The sequence below is a fragment of the Mustela nivalis genome (assembly GCF_964662115.1).
Source record: "Mustela nivalis genome assembly, chromosome: 14".
Taxonomy (NCBI): domain Eukaryota; kingdom Metazoa; phylum Chordata; class Mammalia; order Carnivora; family Mustelidae; genus Mustela; species Mustela nivalis.
Window position 1 is genome coordinate 58,100,694 of NC_139033.1, and position 16,449 is coordinate 58,117,142.

A 16,449-nucleotide genomic window follows, 5' to 3' on the forward strand; every position below is an offset into this window, starting at 1 on the left:
AAGTTATGGAGGGTAGAGTCAAGGGAAGCAGAAGCACAAAAAACAGGGACGCCACTCCTCCATCAGCTCAGGAGAGAGCCAACCTGGCAGATTCAGGATATTAGCAGTTTGACTGGAATATAGAGATAAACTAAGGAAACATTACGGCTCTAGACTCCTATAGGACTTAGCAAAACATTGAAGATAGCAAGAAAATGGAAGAAGAATCAAGATTATCGTAAAACTTGGTGACTTTGATAAGGTTTGGCAACATCCTTAGCATCGAGAGATTGCAGCCCAGGGAATGGGCAGGTTGAAATTACTAATGAGATCTGAGTCCATACCATCGTAGGAAACCCAATGGTTTTATATTTTTGTGAAACTTACTCATGCGGTAAAGATTCTGACTATTTATAAATATAACCTATAGTTTCTGAAAGCCTTCTAAGCAATATCAGAAAAAGCCAAATTCCAATGAGTGATTTTCACATGAATGATTGGTAAGGTTAATAATTATGCATAATAATAATAATAATAGTTACTATTTATTGATTGATTACCATGGGAACTACATACATCTTTTCCATATGCAACCCAAGTGTCTGCTGGTGATCTTCCCAGATCTGGTAAAACTGTTCCAAATCCCACCAATCTCATGGTCTATGGAAATCCAAAACCCATCATCACATCTGCGAATCCCTAGGAGTTTGTGTCTCCCTGGCTTTTCCCACCTCCCAGACTGGATGTGAAATTGCCCATTCACTGACTGCTTGTGTAAAATGCCAAGCCATCATAGGCTTTGTGAAGTCCATTGAAATCGGAAAATGATGGGAGTGAGTCATAACGCCTTCCGATCTTCTCCAGCCTCTCTGCAATGGATTATGTCGGAGGTACCCAGTGTTCTCTCCTTTCACTGAGCAGAGGCACTCATTTCCAAGGAGGCAGCAGCAGCACGAAGTACTTTTCATTTGTTAAAGCGACTGGCTCTGGAAGGTGGTTTTATTCACAAGTAGCAACCATTCATTTTTCCATTGCACGTAACCCTCACAACATTCCCACTTTACAGATGAAACAACTAAGACTTAAAGAGACGGAATATCGGGCGCCTGGGTGGCTCAGTGGGTTAAGCCGCTGCCTTCGGCTCAGGTCATGATCTCAGGGTCCTGGGATCGCGTCCCGCATCAGGCTCTCTGCTCAGCAGGGAGCCTGCTTCCTCCTCTCTCTCTCTGCCTGCCTCTCTGCCTACTTGTAATCTCTCTCTGTCAAATAAATAAATAAATAAATAAATCTTTAAAAAAAAAAAAAAAAAAAGAGACGGAATATCAGCCCAAGGATATAAACCTATGAAGTGGCAGAAAGAAAATTTAAATCCAGGCCTGGTTGACTCTTACATTAAAATTAACTTGGTGTTTAGAGGAAGGGACAATGATTATCTACTACAGTTTACTTTGCCACTTCAAAACTGCTTAGTTTTTCCATCAAATATCTATATTAAAAAAAAAAAAAAAAGACAATATATTCTTAAAGACCGTATATGAGAAGCTCTAGAGTAAAAACCCCAAGGAGTCAGTACTGTTTCAGAGAGAACAAGTCAGGATAATTAAAATATGTAAACAATGGCAATGTGGCACTATTATTTTTAAGTAATAAAACTGAGATAGGGATATAGGCCACTCGCTTGTCAAACCTGCAAATTACACAAAGAAATAGCTGACACTAATAATGGCAATGAGGAGGAGGATGGTAATGATAGCACTAACCCAGCGATACGATGAATGCTTTGCAATATTATTTAATTTAATGGAAAAAAAAAAAAACCCTGTGCCTTGACTCCATCATTATCCCTGTTTTATAAATAAGGTTTAAAAGGAAAAAGAGCCTAGCCCAAGGTCATTCACTCAAAAGAGCTAAAGCCAGGAGCATCTGGTGGCTCAGTCCTTTGAGTATGGGCTGAGTTTGGGCTCAGGTCGTAACCTCAGGGTTGTGGGTTGAGTCCCACGTTGGGCTCTGTGCTGAACAGAGAGCCTGCTTAGGATTCCCTCTCCCTCTGCCCCTCTCACTGCTCACTTGCTCACTCTCTTTAAAAAAAAAAAAAAAGCTGAAGCCAGGGATCTCCCCTAAGTTGTTGGAATTACTCCCTTAACAACTTAACCCTTAATGACTTAACACTCTGAACAACTTAATTGCTTCTAGACTCCTGTTTCCAATAGATATCCCCTCTAGAATGGAAGTAAGTGCCATGAGGAACAAGGAATTTATACCTCTTGGTCCCACCGTTGACTCTAGTGTTTAGAACCGTACCTGGAACATAGTAGGAACTCAATTAATAACTGCTAAATTATAAGTGAAAGAAAAAAAATATCTAAATCAGTAGAGAATATAAAAACATTTAAAAATAGTCACATGCTGATGTTTAAAATATTTAACCAGAAGAAATGTAGGATAGGAAAAACCTGGCTTGAAAACATTTGTTTTTATTTTTTTTTTTTGATCTGTATTCATAGTCCTCTGGAAGCTGAAGAGGAACCCGACCCTGTACTATAACAACTAAAAGACTACTTTAATTTTAAAAAGCCTTAAAATATAGATTTTATAGATATACACTTACATATATACACATATACATTGTATCACATATCATATTTGTTATTTTGTGCACAATTCTGATCACGTCTTAAAAAGGGGACAGTGAAAGTCTAGAGATTCTCAAAGGAAGTGAGTATGACGGTAGGGAAAATGGAAACTTTGTCAGAAAGAAATGAGGATTTTCGACAAAGAAGACATACGGTAACTATCTTGCAATATTTAAGGTGCTGCCGTGACTCAGATGGCACTTGCTCTTCTTTTCTCTAGAAAACTTAGGCAGATTTTTCAGCTCAGAGTAAAGAGAAAAAATATATTTAACACGACTGTCCAACATCTTTCAACCATATTTCAAATGGATTTGAAGGGGCGCCTGGGTGGCTCAGTGGGTTAAGCCACTGCCTTCAGCTCAGGTCATGATCTCAGGGTCCTGGGATCGAGTCCCACATCTGGCTCTCTGCTCAGCAGGGAGCCTGCTTCCTCCTCTCTCTCTCTCTGCCTGCCTCTCTGCCTACTTGTGATCTCTCTATCAAATAAATAAATTTAAAAAAAAATGGATTTGAAAAACCAAGGTCCATTTTGTTATAAATTGCCAAAATGATAAGAATAATTACCTGTGGAAAAAAATACTAAGAAGATCTCTACATTATGGAGAGGGACCAAGTCAGTTAACACAAGCCTGGCTATATGCTAATTAGAATCAACCGGAAAACTGTGAAACCATTTTAATTTTTAAGGCATCATCCCAACTGAATCATAATCTCTGGGAGTGGGGACCCGAGAATCTGTATCAAAAATCTGAATTGTGTAATCCCCTCAGATGATCCTGGTCACTCGTCAGGCTTGGGGGTCACTGAACTAGATTACTTCAAAGTTCTTTTCTAACTTGCTGATTTAATGATTCTTATAAGATTGCAGAATGATTTCCTTAATAAATAAATGAAAAAGATCTGTGATCTGTAAAATGTATGTAGGTCACTATAAAGTGCCAGTAGACCACCTGATTCCTTCAACAGGTTAAAATTCTCCTTGCAATCTAGTTAGTGAAAACTTTTTCCATGTATCATAGAAAGGTAAATTTTATCTGGCCTGTTTCCCAATTATTAAAGTTCCAAACCACTGAAATATAAATAAATGAGACTTTACTGTACTTAGAACACCAGTATGATGAAAAATTTGTTTACACCAGGAGGTTTTAGGTCATCCTTCAGTCATTCATCCCGGGAACCAAAGTACCTATGCATGCGCGAGCACACAGACATACACGCACGTACGCACACACACGCGCATGTGAGCGCACGCGCGCGCACACATACACACACACACACGCACAAATGTGACACATGGTAAATGTTGGGCAATTACTGAGATGGAACAAAGGAGACCTTCAAATTCCATTGCCTTTTTAACCTTATATTTTTCTAGGCAAGAATCTGAGAAGCCAAATCAAAGGCATCTAAATAACGTTATTAATCATGACATACTAAGCTCTTTGTCTCTAATTCCTTGTCTTTTAAATACGTTATTTTGGAGAAAAAAATGACTTCGGTCTAGATGGTGCTAAGTTGAAGAGTAAAAAGGAGTATTTTAAAATATTAACAGATTTGAAGAGATCATATTCACCTTGGCTAAATCGGTTCCCTATGTAAAGAGCTTCTAAAACATATACCGGGTAGCCATTTGAAGGAACTCTAATTATTGCAAAAGAACTACACCTGTAGATTTTTTTCCTAATCTAAAATTAAACCTGTAAAGCTCTGCTGGTATCATTTAGGAAAGAATAATTGAAACCCCCTTCAGCAAGTTAATTCAGAATCTCCTAATTTTACTTTTCTGGTTCACAGGGTATCTTTTTTATCATGGTGTTTTCAAATTGAAGCTCACACACATCAAATAAATAGCATGATAATCAATATCCAATACACATTCGTTATTATCTGTCATTATTGTCAGTGTCACTATTATAATTGCACATGGTAAAAAGAATGGAAGCTTTTCCACAGGAACTATTCACGTGTATTACTTTCTAGGAGTAATTGAATAGTTGACATTGCATTTATATCCAAGTAAAATATGTGATGGTTTTCTCATTTGTTTTATTCTTAAGAAATAAGAAATATAGAGTAAACTATATTAGTCCCCTTTATTTGGATCCAGAAAGGTTCGGTTTTATGTAATGTCTAAATGTGTATTTTCTTATAATAAGGCTTCAAAGATATCCAATATGATTAAAGTGATAATTTTCTAAGAACATATAAGATAACAACTGGGTAGCGAAGTCCTCTTAATTAGCTTGTATTTATATACATGAACTCAACAAGAATCTCAGTAGAAAAGATTACTTTTCTTTTTTAACTATTTCATCAGGTTTGGTATGTTTAAATGAAGCCCACATTGTTTTGCCAATATCTACAGATTAATAATAATTTCCCTTAGAGTTTACATAGAACTTTCACTTTATCATTTTATGTAATCCTCATGACAACCCCTTGAAGAGGCAAGTCAGATACTATCAATCTATTTAAAGATGAGAAAACAGAGGCTCCAAAAAGCCAAGTAATTTATACAAAATTACTCTGCTGAATAGAAAACTGGTCCTAGAAGGGCTCTCCTGGGTGACTCAGTCAGCTGAGCATCTGACTTCAGCTCAGGTCATGATCATGATCGTGGGCAGGGCAGGGGGTGGTAGTGGAGGTGGGGTGTGGGGAGATGGTGTAGAGGGGGTGTGGGGGGGTTGTAGGGGATCAAGCCCCATGGTGGGCTCCACTCAGCGGGGAGTCAGCTTCTTCCTCTCTCTGCCCCTCCTCCTGCTGGTTTCTCTCTCTCTCTCAAATAAACAAAATCTTAATTAAAAAAAAAAAAAAAAAAAAGGAAAAAAAAAATTAACCCTGGAATCCTGGTCATCTGGATCTTTTTTTTTCCCCCATCTGGATTTAATTAGTTGTTATGGTGAAATAAAAATTTAAAAAATAAACGTGACTTTTAGAAAGATCATAGGCCTGGTAGCATGAAGAGGCCAGAGTCTGAACACTCTTTATGCCATTTTATTTTACTAGGGGAGCCTTCGAACGTCCCTTTAAAATGGAGTTATTTCTGTAGCTTTAAGGCTGTTTTGACAGTCAATGGAGGAAATGAGGAGAAAGACACGTGTTCCGTGAGTCTGTGCTTCTCTCTCTTCTGTCCTCTACTCCTTCTCACATGCTTTATCCTACTTTTGGTTTCTATGTGATTCACCTTCACAAAGTCGTTTTAAACTTTACTTAGACTTAAGTAATGTTGATACAGAGTTAGAAAATTGAGTGACACCAGCTTTAGAAACAAAATAATCTAAGGGAACTGCCGTACTAAGTTGAATGAATTATCATTCGAATTATCATACGAATATAGGAATGCAAGGCCATACACCATGACCTTAAAACACGGTTCCTCCACAGACAACACACAACCGATGAGGAAGGGAGGTAGAGTTTCCTTTCCTTCCATGTGATTCTTCATCACATTCCCTGAGGAGGCTGGATGGTTTAGAGATTTATCTTAGTTTATGTGGAGGCTTTCATGGCTGCTATGCTAGCTAGCCCTCTGAATCCTCTCACTGTTGGCAGGGGTGAAGGTTGTTTCCGTTTGCCAACTGTTCGGTGGCTTAGGTATCGGGAGTCTCCGGCCAGTTCTTAGAGGACAGATGGCAGAGAGTGGCTATTTGGGCAGAGAGAACAAAGACTCTAGCTCCTGTCCTCATCTCCAGAGATGGCCCATCTCATTTGCCGTTGAAAATCACCCATGTGGATTTGTCCCGGGAAGCTGGCCTTATCAATTAATGAAACAACCTTACCAGCATCATGAAGTCACTCATGCCTCTCCATCTGTCATTCATGAAACACATTCTAAAAGCAGTACCTTTATTTAAATGTCAAAACAGAGATTGAATTAGATTGCTTCGGTCCCACTATCACTGCCCTGAGTCCTTTCCTCTCCCGTCTAACCATAGGTATTGGCCTGGCCTGTCTGCGGCCTCCACAGTCTGGCAGCAGGTAGAGGTGTCATGGCAAAACAGCCACCCAGTGGCACCTTCTCTCTGAACAGGAGAAGTCTCCACAGGGTACCCAGTAGCAGCGGCCTGAAAAAGAGTACTTGCTCTCATCTTGACTTGTCTTAGACTCACCGAGTGGTTGATTGTTTGGATTAAAATGACAACAATAAAATAGTCCTCCATCAGTCCTGTAACCGCGCATTTAGGAAATTCCAAAGAACATCAATGACGTATGTTCTCATTTCAAATTAATAGAAAGCTACTTACGACACAGAGTTTCCATCACCGCTCTTAGCAAACCATCCCAATCACCAAAATCCTCAAAGTATGGAGCTCTCTGCCATTGGATTCCGGTTTTGTTTCCCAACCACTGATCTGTAAGGCATATGGGTACAGTTCCAAAGCACCTTAAATTCAAAGAAGCAAGGGGGCTTTTTGTGCATGACAAAATCAATATTGCAAACTGATATTACATTAGGCATCCTTCTGGAAGTCCAGCTCCCCCTCTCCATAATTCCCTGATAGGAGTTTCTCCAGAAGGCATTTTTTCTACTGAGGCATAGACAATGCATTCACTGGCACCAGAGTTTCATTAAAGGAATTCTCCTGTTCCCTTCCTTCACATGGAAATGTCATTAACTGTATTAAGTTAACTCTCCGAATGTTAGGTTCTTAACCAACAAACAGTGCTTCTCCACAAGGGCATACTTTGCCAAGCGTCCTGGAATCTGAATGACGGGCTGAATGTGTCCTAACAGATTCAGAGCCCCCACCGTGGGTCGCGATCGTATTTAAGAGGGACCTTTTTGTATTTATTGAGTTTTTTCCTTTCGTCATGGTCGTTCCCTTTCTTCCACCACCACCTTCAGCCTTTCAGGTAAATGAAAAGTTCAATTATATGTAAAGCGACCGTTAAATCAGCAGGCCCCTCGTGGGGGTCTGGGCCTCCTGTCCCCGCGCCAATCGCAAGTGTGCTCAATCCATTAGCCTTCCCGAGGATCGCACATCCATCAGGTCGAGTGTGCCGGCCAGGGTGCATCTTACAGCTTTTACTGCATATGAGACGTTGCAGGCCTGTTCTCAGGAGCTGCCAGGCAGACTGGGAATCACAGTCACGGTTAATAGCAGCGAATTGCCAGCTCTTGATGGGTGGGTAGTCACTCCTTTCAGTGGTTGCCCCCTGGGGGAGAAGGTAGAAAAACAGAGGGAGGGAATTAGAGTGACTTTGCACAGTTGAGCAGGTTCATGCCGCTGGATCAGTGGCAAGCATTGGCAGGGCTCCACTCTGGGGAGGCTCAAAACAACCTCACAGTCTCATTTTTACCAATTGGTGCTGCTGTGTCGCCAGTGGTGCCCAGGGATGGGGGCGTGGGGGTGGTGCTGGGGCAGGAAAGGGAGGGGGCGCTGGAAAGGAGATGAAGGCAGAAGTCTCAGCTAAATTAAACAAACAAAAAGTCTCCCTGATACTGGTTAACCTACCCCAGTTAGCCCTGTGCTAACTAATTGTACCAAACTGGTATTCGAAGTTCCCTGGGTGATTAAAGAGTTGGCTCACAAACTCTCTGCATAACCTTAATTTTTTCAAGGTTCTTTGAGTGGAGAATGGCTTATAATAATGATTTTGACTAATACGATTTTTGACATGCAACTTTAATGCTTAACCTTAGTACAACTCCAGAGCATTTCATGTGTACTCAGCTGTAAAGAGTGATGATTTAAAGGGATAATATAAGAAAAAGGTCGTTCTAGAATGAACCTCTAACAAATTGCATAAAGGGAGCTTATTATTCCATGAGTATGGGGATATGCTGCTCTTCTGATCATTTTTCTGCTTGGTTCAAAAAAATTGTTGAGACATGAATGGGAGAAGAAACAGGAAAAAATGAAATAGAAATCTGCAAGCAAGGAACATTCTTTTGATGGTTATGATTTCGTCGCCACTAAAAAGGCTCTACAATAATGTGGTTATTCATCTCCTCTTTTGTTTTGGGTGAAGAATTCGCTCTAACAAGAAAATGCTGTTACTGGTCGGAGGCTTGCCTCCCGGGCCGGACCGGCTCCCCAGCAACTTGGTTCAGTACTACGATGATGAAAAGAAGACATGGAAAATACTCACAAGTGAGTGGCCTTTCTCTCTTTATTTACTCACCTATTTATTTCTCTTATAGCTGTCTCCATGAATTTGAAAACATGGCTAATCAAATTAGACATTTTATTGATTTGTTACCCTTTGGAGGTCTGTTTATGTATCACAGGGGATTTGGAGTAAAAGACTAAATTAACATTGCAGAGGTGGCCCATTTGGTAGACGAACGGGCCTAAATGAAACTGGCCTCAAAGCCCTGCGAGAGTTTATGTCTCTGTGACACAGAGTGGGTGGGTCACAGAGATGTTCCAAAAGAAATGCCTCCGTTCTTTTTTTTTTTTTTTGCTTATCAAAAGTGGAACGTTGGTGAATAGCCCCAGTAAATTTTCTCACATCATAAGGGGTGTTTCATTCATTGTCTTTGTAACTAACATTCATGTTGCCTTTTAGACATTTTCTGTTCATTCGCCTGTAGTCTGTGGGACTGGGTCTTAGAGAAACCCGACCCTTGATAGAGCGGTAGCAACAGCCACACAGTGTGGATGGACAGACATCCGCGGCCTGTGCCAGCTTCATTCCACTGTGCTTGCGAACTTCCACCCAATGGCCTCTTCTGCCCCCCCTGAAAGGGTGATTGTGTTTTACAGCAAACCTCTTGCCTTGGGCGGTGAGATTTGGAACTTATTGTTACATCGGTTATGATTCCCAATCTGACTCAGTCATGGAATCAAAAATCATCATTTCTTGAGTGCAGCAGGCTGTGTGCTCCGGTCCCCTCGTGGGCACAGTGGCTGCACTGGTCAATAAAACTAAATTTTAACTGTCAAAATTGCCCAGAGCTGTATAGATAAAATAATAAATGAGTAATTTTGATCCATAAATCAAAGCCATACATTTAAAACCGACAAAAGAGGAAGTTAGATTTTCTTCTGGCATGTGTCTTTTAAGCGGTTATATGTTTTATCAGGTTTTTAAAAAATCATTTCCTTTCCTCGTACTAAAAGCCCTTTAAAGTAATACGACTAGGACAACAGTTTGCCCATAAGAGCAGAAGAGACGCAAAGACATGTGAGGTGGTGCTTGAAATAATGCATTTCGGAGCTGGCTTACCCCGGTGAGACCGCCAGTAGCATCGTCCAGGATCTGCGACGAGGAAGCTCCCCAGACACCTGTACACTGTGGAAGAAGTGGGGGGATAGTAGCGGGAAGCTTAAGGAGAAGGAGGGAAGAAAAATAAGTTACAGATCCTTAAAATGGTTTTCACTCTGTTTTTTGACAAAAGGACCATTCATAGAGATTTGAACATCTGAATGAGTGACCAAGCTGTATTTTTAAAGTAAAACCAAAGAATCTGTAGGCTAGAGAAAGCCTACATAGACTAAGACACGGATGCTAGGAGGAGAGAAGAAAAAGGAAAGACAAAGATTCCTGAAGAGAGAGGACAGAGGCCTAGAAGCAAAAGAAGTGATAGGCATTCACAAACCCACCTGCTTTCCCACATACACCAGGCGAGGCCCAGTTTGCTACTGGTTTGAAGCCCTTCGTTAAAGGCAAAAGGATTAACTAAAACATTATGAATAATACTCTGAGAAAAGTCTTAGTTTCATTTGAAAGCTTGTTTGGGGAAAGAGTGATCATTTAGTCTCCAAACGGGGACACTTCAGAGCATGACATGGGGACCTACTGATTATGCTGGGACAACAGGGATAGACAGGAACGTAGGGTCACCCTGCTCAAATTTTTTACCTTAACTTAGACGGATGTGGTAAGAAGACATAAACTTGAAACAGTCAGACCTGAGTTCCAACCCATGTCTTTGACCTTGATCCAGACATGTCAGTTTCCCAAGTCGTGGCTTCTTCATTCTGTCAGCACCATTGGAGTATTTTTCTAAATAAAATTGTGTTTATAAGTCATCTAGCACATAGCGTGAGCTCAACCACCTGCAGGTGTCATGGCCATTATTATCACAACACCACCATTCTGAGGATGAGGACTGTGTGGACCTTTATACCCTAGAGGTGTCAGTTAACTCACACTCTCCATGCAGAGGGGAGACCAGGTACAGGGCAATAGATACAGCACTCTGACCCGAGGTCCCGGAGCCAGGAACTTAGTTTCCGTAGTTTTCCTACGTTGCATGTGGTAATCTACAGACTCAGCAGGAGAGAGAAATGACGGTCAGTTGACTCCATTCACAGGTTTGAAATGGAAGAAAATAAAGACTTGAATGTATAGAAAAGTTCTTATAATGGGAACATACTCAAAGATCTCGAACCTCTTTTCTATAGTCAGGCATGCTTACAGCTTTGAAATAAATGTCTACTCCACTTACACTCTTGATTTCCCTGGGACTTGTACTTTAAAAAATAGAGTTTATTACCTGCTGGGCTGTGACTACATGGCCCCAAGTGAAGGCATATTTTCCAGGTTTGTTGGAGAGAGATAGACAGTTTATCTGGATGATTTCTGCTGTGGTGTATATTTTTTAATTAAGGCATCTTATTTTGCTAATAAATAGGACTGGTCACGGACAGACTTCCATGCTATTCGGGCCATCTAACAATAAAGGAAGAAATGTTTCTTACTCAAATAGAAAAAAAAAAATCCAAATTCTCCCTAAATCCAGCGAAACATTAAGGATTTCAGAGCTTCCCACTGTCATTCTTTTGCCCCTGAAGAACCGCTAAATTTACTGGCAGGGAGATGTGAATGTCAGTTAATGCTAGCAGACAGGGCCAGGCTTCGGATCTGCTTAATGATTAAATGGCTATCCCCGTACAAACTGACAAATAAACTAACTTGCAAAAACCTAAAACCCGACTCAGCTAGAGCCTCTGACTCTTAGAATCCTTTGCCCATGTGGCTTGAACACAGATGTCTCAGCCTGTTTCATAAACACGCTCCTTTGAGAAAGATGGCATTCCACAGGCAGGCGCACAGAAACCCAGTTATGGGAACCACATGGCTGACACGAATCGGACAACAAAGAAGAATGCAAAGGAAAGGCAGTTGTGACTCTCTTTGGATCTTACCCTATTATGTGATATTTTAGAATCACAGTTTAAGGGGTACACAAATAATAATAAATTGAATGGAGAAGGGTGAGTAGAAGGGAGAACGTGGATCGACAGGACCTAAAAGAAAACAAAATCCAACCGCCAGCCAGTCAGGGGTCAGGTCTACCCAAACAGCAAAGGGAACAATTACTCCCACTGAAAAGACTGTATTGGTAACATGCTGACACAGATTGCATTTTTATCTGCCTCTTTGGAAAAATCATTTAATATAACATTATATAATTAATGTTGAGAATAGGGATGGAGCTCCGTGGTCTCTCACAGAAAAAGTATTGGGAAATAACATATAAAAATGACTGTGAAGTCCTCTTGTCAGTGTAAAATGTTAAGTAGTAACAGTAAAATTGGCATTGTTTTTCTCTCGACTGTTGATAATAGAAGGGAAGTTGGGATGCACTTTTGTTCATTTTTATTTTACAGTACTGCTTCCCCTGCATTTCTCACTCCTGCACGCAGTCTCCCGTTTCATTCTTAACTTATTAGAAAGCAGTACAGGAGACATGAATACTAAAATGGCCAGTGTAAAAAACATGCCTCCTGCACTTTGCAGGCCCTACATCCTTGGTGCAGAGATCAAACGAAACAATTCCCGTGACTGCTTTAGACATTTTTATAACCTTTTATAACACAAAGTTTTTATGAAGTCCACGTGTAGAAGACCTTTATGTTCCCGAACCCCCCCCCCCTACCCGCACCCCACCACCAAGAGACAGCACGGAAGGAGCCATGTACTTTCCTCATGCTCACCACTGGCCGAGTCCTTCACTGGTGGGGAGAGGCGTCTCTTGGGGACGGACTTCCTTCCTCCTACATTTCAGATGAGACATTCTGCTCGTTAGCGGCTTGTTACTACTTTCTGTGAATGATGAGGGGGGACAGGACTTCAAAACAAAGATCTGTCCTTCCATGTGCCCATGATGACTTCCCTTGAATAATGTCAGGATGAAAACTAGAAGAACTAACTTAGAAAGGCGTCTTCCTTCTTCTGGCCACCTTCAGTCCCTTTGCCAGAGGTGGGGGGAAATGCCTTCTTTCCTCTCTTCCTTTCAGTTGACTTGTGGCTCTGTTCTCTTCCTGTTAGTGCAGTTGGGGGCTGTGTATTTTTCGGTGGCGGGACAGAAAGGGAACCACTGTGTGGAGATGACCTGGACAGACTCCTCTGATCCCTGGAGGACATTGAATTTGTTCCCACCCACACAGGAGGGTTCTGGGGTCTGGGTGTCAGTGATTTCTTTTAGGAGAATCACAAAGATCAGAAGCTGATGGACTCTTCTTCTTCTTCTTTTTTTTTTTTTTTTTTTTTTTTATTTTTTTTTTTTTTAAGAGTGGGGAATGGTTGAGGGCAAGAGAGATTGAGAATCCCAAGCAGGCTCCAAGCCCAGTGTATAGCCCTGCCAAGGGGCTTGATCTCACATCCCCTAAATCATTACCTGAGCCGAATCACTAGCTCAAACCAGGTGCCCCTTCATTCTTTTTTTAAAATATACTTTCTGGAAACGCCTGGGTGGCTCAGTCAGTTTAATCATCTGCCTTTGGTTATGGTCGTGATCCCGGGGTCCTGGGATCGAGTTCCGCATCAGGCTCCCTGCTCCGTGGGGAGCCTGCTTCTCCTTCTGTCTGCTGCTCCCCCTGCTTATGCATGTGCTCTTTCTGTCTCTCTCTCTGACAAATAAATAAAATCTTTAAAACAAATAAAATAAAATATACTTTCCTTAAATGTTAAAGGAATAGTACCAAGAAAGCAAATCCTATAGAAGACCATGAAACTCAGTTCTGAAAGATAAACACAGGTTTGATCATACCCGATACCTAATAAGTGCTGATTATTCAGGAAGTAATAAGTCTGCACACTGATCCTTTCACTGGGACTTCTTTCCTTGGCCCCTCTGTTTTTTTGACTTCAGTTTATTTCTTTGAGGATATATGTTGGAGGGAAAGTCAATTTAGTCAAAGCTAATAATTCTTTCTTTTGATTATTTATTTAGAAAGAATTAAAAAGTAAATCAATTGAGGGTTTTATAGCTGTGGGTTTCCTTTATTTATATTATCTTTAGACCTAAACCCCACAAATTAATTTTATTTAATTTCGTTTCTAGACAGGGATTCAGATTCCATACATAGTGCATTTCTCATTGCAGGGGAACCTCAGAAACAATTAGGTGCTTCCAGAATGATTCTGAAACTGCCTGGGAAGAATTTAGACTTATTTACAGACTTCATTCCTTCATGTAACAAGCAATTACTGAATACCCACTCTGTTCTGGGTGTGGGAGGTTAGAATGCGCATAAGATCATTTTCCCTCTGAGGAACCTAAGGAAGCAATTACAATATGGAGTGTTAAGGAATAGAGCTCAGGGTGCTTGGGGAGGGGGGTGCAGAGAAAAAAGACCCCAAATATGAAAGGTTAGGGAAACTTTCCTCAAAGTGACCTTCTGTAAAGTTGAAAAAATGGATAGGAAGTATCAAGGCAAAGAAGCGGATGAAAAAGTATTTTAGTAAGAAGGTCTAGTACTGGAAATGCCAAAAGGCAAGACAGAGTTGGTGCCTTCTAGAAACTGAAATGAATTTGTGTATCTGTAGGAGAGTCTGAGGCTAGGAAAGTAGGTGGTGTGGCTGGAGGAGTCAGCAAGAACCATATTATATGGGACTCATTCACGAAATTCTTAAGATCGATTGAAGAAGTAAGAGCTGAGTGGGGTGCCGGGGTGGCTCAGTCGGTCAAATATATGACTCTTGATTTTGAATCAGGTCATGTGTTCAGGTCATGATCTCAGGACTGTGAGATCAAGCCCCATGTCAAGCTCCACACTGGGCTCTGCTGAGTATGGAGCCTGCTTAAGATTTTCTTTCTCCCTCTCCCTCTGCCCCTTCCCCCTCAAAAAAAAAAAAAAAAAAAAAAAAAAAAAAAAAAAAGAAAAGAAAAAGAAAGAAAGAAAGAGCTGAAAGAACTGAGAGGTGTTAGTGAAAACATAGTGATCTAAAAACTTTATGCAATAGCAGGACAGTTGTCCTTTCTTAGCCTGGAACTTTTTATTTCAGTTCGCAGCGTGATTGTTTCCATGACTTTGGACAAAGAAGAAGGAGAGAGAATTGTGTTTGGACTTTTTAAATATGTTAGCATCTAATTTTACCTTCAATGAGCTCAATTCTAATTTGAGATCCATGGCTGCACATTGCTATATATCTTGAATTATTTGCTACTGTGTATTCACGCACCAGTGCATTACTGGATTTTTCATAGATTTTTTTAAAAAAAAATATGTGTTGGTGGTCACTTCCAAAATACTGTATTTCAAGGTAGTTGGGTGCCTGGAAAAACTAGTTGGCTTCCTTTCTGGTTTATACCTCCCTTGAATATAGAAGTTGCTTTTTCCTCCAGACAACGGCATGTGTACAAATAATTCTGAGGCTTTCGTTGCATACAAGCTGTGGTACTTGCTACTGAGTCTAGTACACAGGGGGAATGAGTCATATTTGCTACTTAAATGTGCTCTGTGTCATTCCTAGGCAAATGCAGACTAAGTCTGGCCAAGCCAATGAATGTGAATACTGGAAGATTAGATGATCTCTTTGCCCAGCCCTCTCATTTTACACATTAATTTCATTTATTCAGTAAATGTAATTGATATCTTCTGGGTAGCGACCGTTGTTCTCAATGCAGAGAAAACGAGGCCGACTCAAAGCAAATATTATCATGCCTTCACCAGTGTTTGAGCTGGGGGGAGGACCAACATGAATAAACAATCCCAGGTAGCAATAGATAATAACAAAATGTGATCGTTATATGAAGGAAGAGCAGAAAGGTGTAAAAGGTATGTATGTAAGATCTTGTAACAGAGAGACCCGATCTAGTTTAGCCTTCTTGGAGGATGCCATCCAAGAGGTATTTGAGCTGAGAACTGAAGGATGAGACAGCTAGCCAAGTAAAGATGTGAAAAGAAGATTGTTTCAGTTAGCTAATAATGAGTACAAAGACCCTGTGGAAAGAAGATGCGTGGCCAAAATCAAAGAGCTGGGATTCTGAAGAAAGAAAGGACATGGGACAGAAGACGTTCGCAGAAACCGGACCATGTAGGCTCTTCTATGGCAGGTTCACAAATTTGGCTTTTACTTTAAGTGACTGAAAGAAGGTGTCATACCCAGAGCCACACGATGATTTAGTGGCAGGATGAGGAACAGAACACTGGTCTCTGTATTTCCATCAAGCAGTGCTGCCTCATGGACCACACCAATCTGTCTCACCAGCAAGTGCCATTAGTCAAGAATCCAAGCAGATGAATGGGTTGTAATCTGTGCTGACCCATTTCACTCATGAAAATCTAAATGGATCCAATATACTTGTCATAGTACCACATTCAGAGAATAAAACTAGTATAGGTTAATTGAATGAATATCCTAATCCTAGAGATTAAGAATATTATCTTGGTTTATGGACTAAACTGCAAGTTATGATATGTAAGTGATAAAATTTGCATTTAATATTATTGACTAGCCATAATTTAATACAAATTTCTTGACATTTTTAACTTTGAGGCAGTGTCAAAAATGGAACAACAAAACCCACCCCCTACACACACACACACACACACACACACACAAACACACAGGGCCTCATCTTTCAGGATGGAAAGATCTAAATTGTAATTCACCCCCAGGCACTGGCTGACTGAGACCTTGGTATGCTTTTTTCACC

The 16,449-nt window shown here is 40.7% G+C and overlaps 1 protein-coding gene and 1 long non-coding RNA gene across 2 annotated transcripts in view; one reads left to right on the plus strand and one right to left on the minus strand.

The window, feature by feature from the left end:
• The window catches only part of KLHL14 (kelch like family member 14), a 96,327-nt gene that overhangs the window by 21,113 nt on the left and 58,765 nt on the right, over nt 1-16,449 (plus strand). The window contains exon 3 of the mRNA XM_082699601.1: nt 8,586-8,707. Coding sequence (XP_082555727.1) covers nt 8,586-8,707 — 122 coding nt within the window. The remainder of the gene's footprint in view (nt 1-8,585; nt 8,708-16,449) is intronic.
• LOC309848252 lies at nt 6,445-12,784 on the minus strand. The gene is made up of 2 exons (XR_014302922.1): nt 9,786-12,784; nt 6,445-7,769 (listed from the first exon to the last, which is right to left on the minus strand). It is a non-coding gene; the product is annotated as an uncharacterized lncRNA (long non-coding RNA).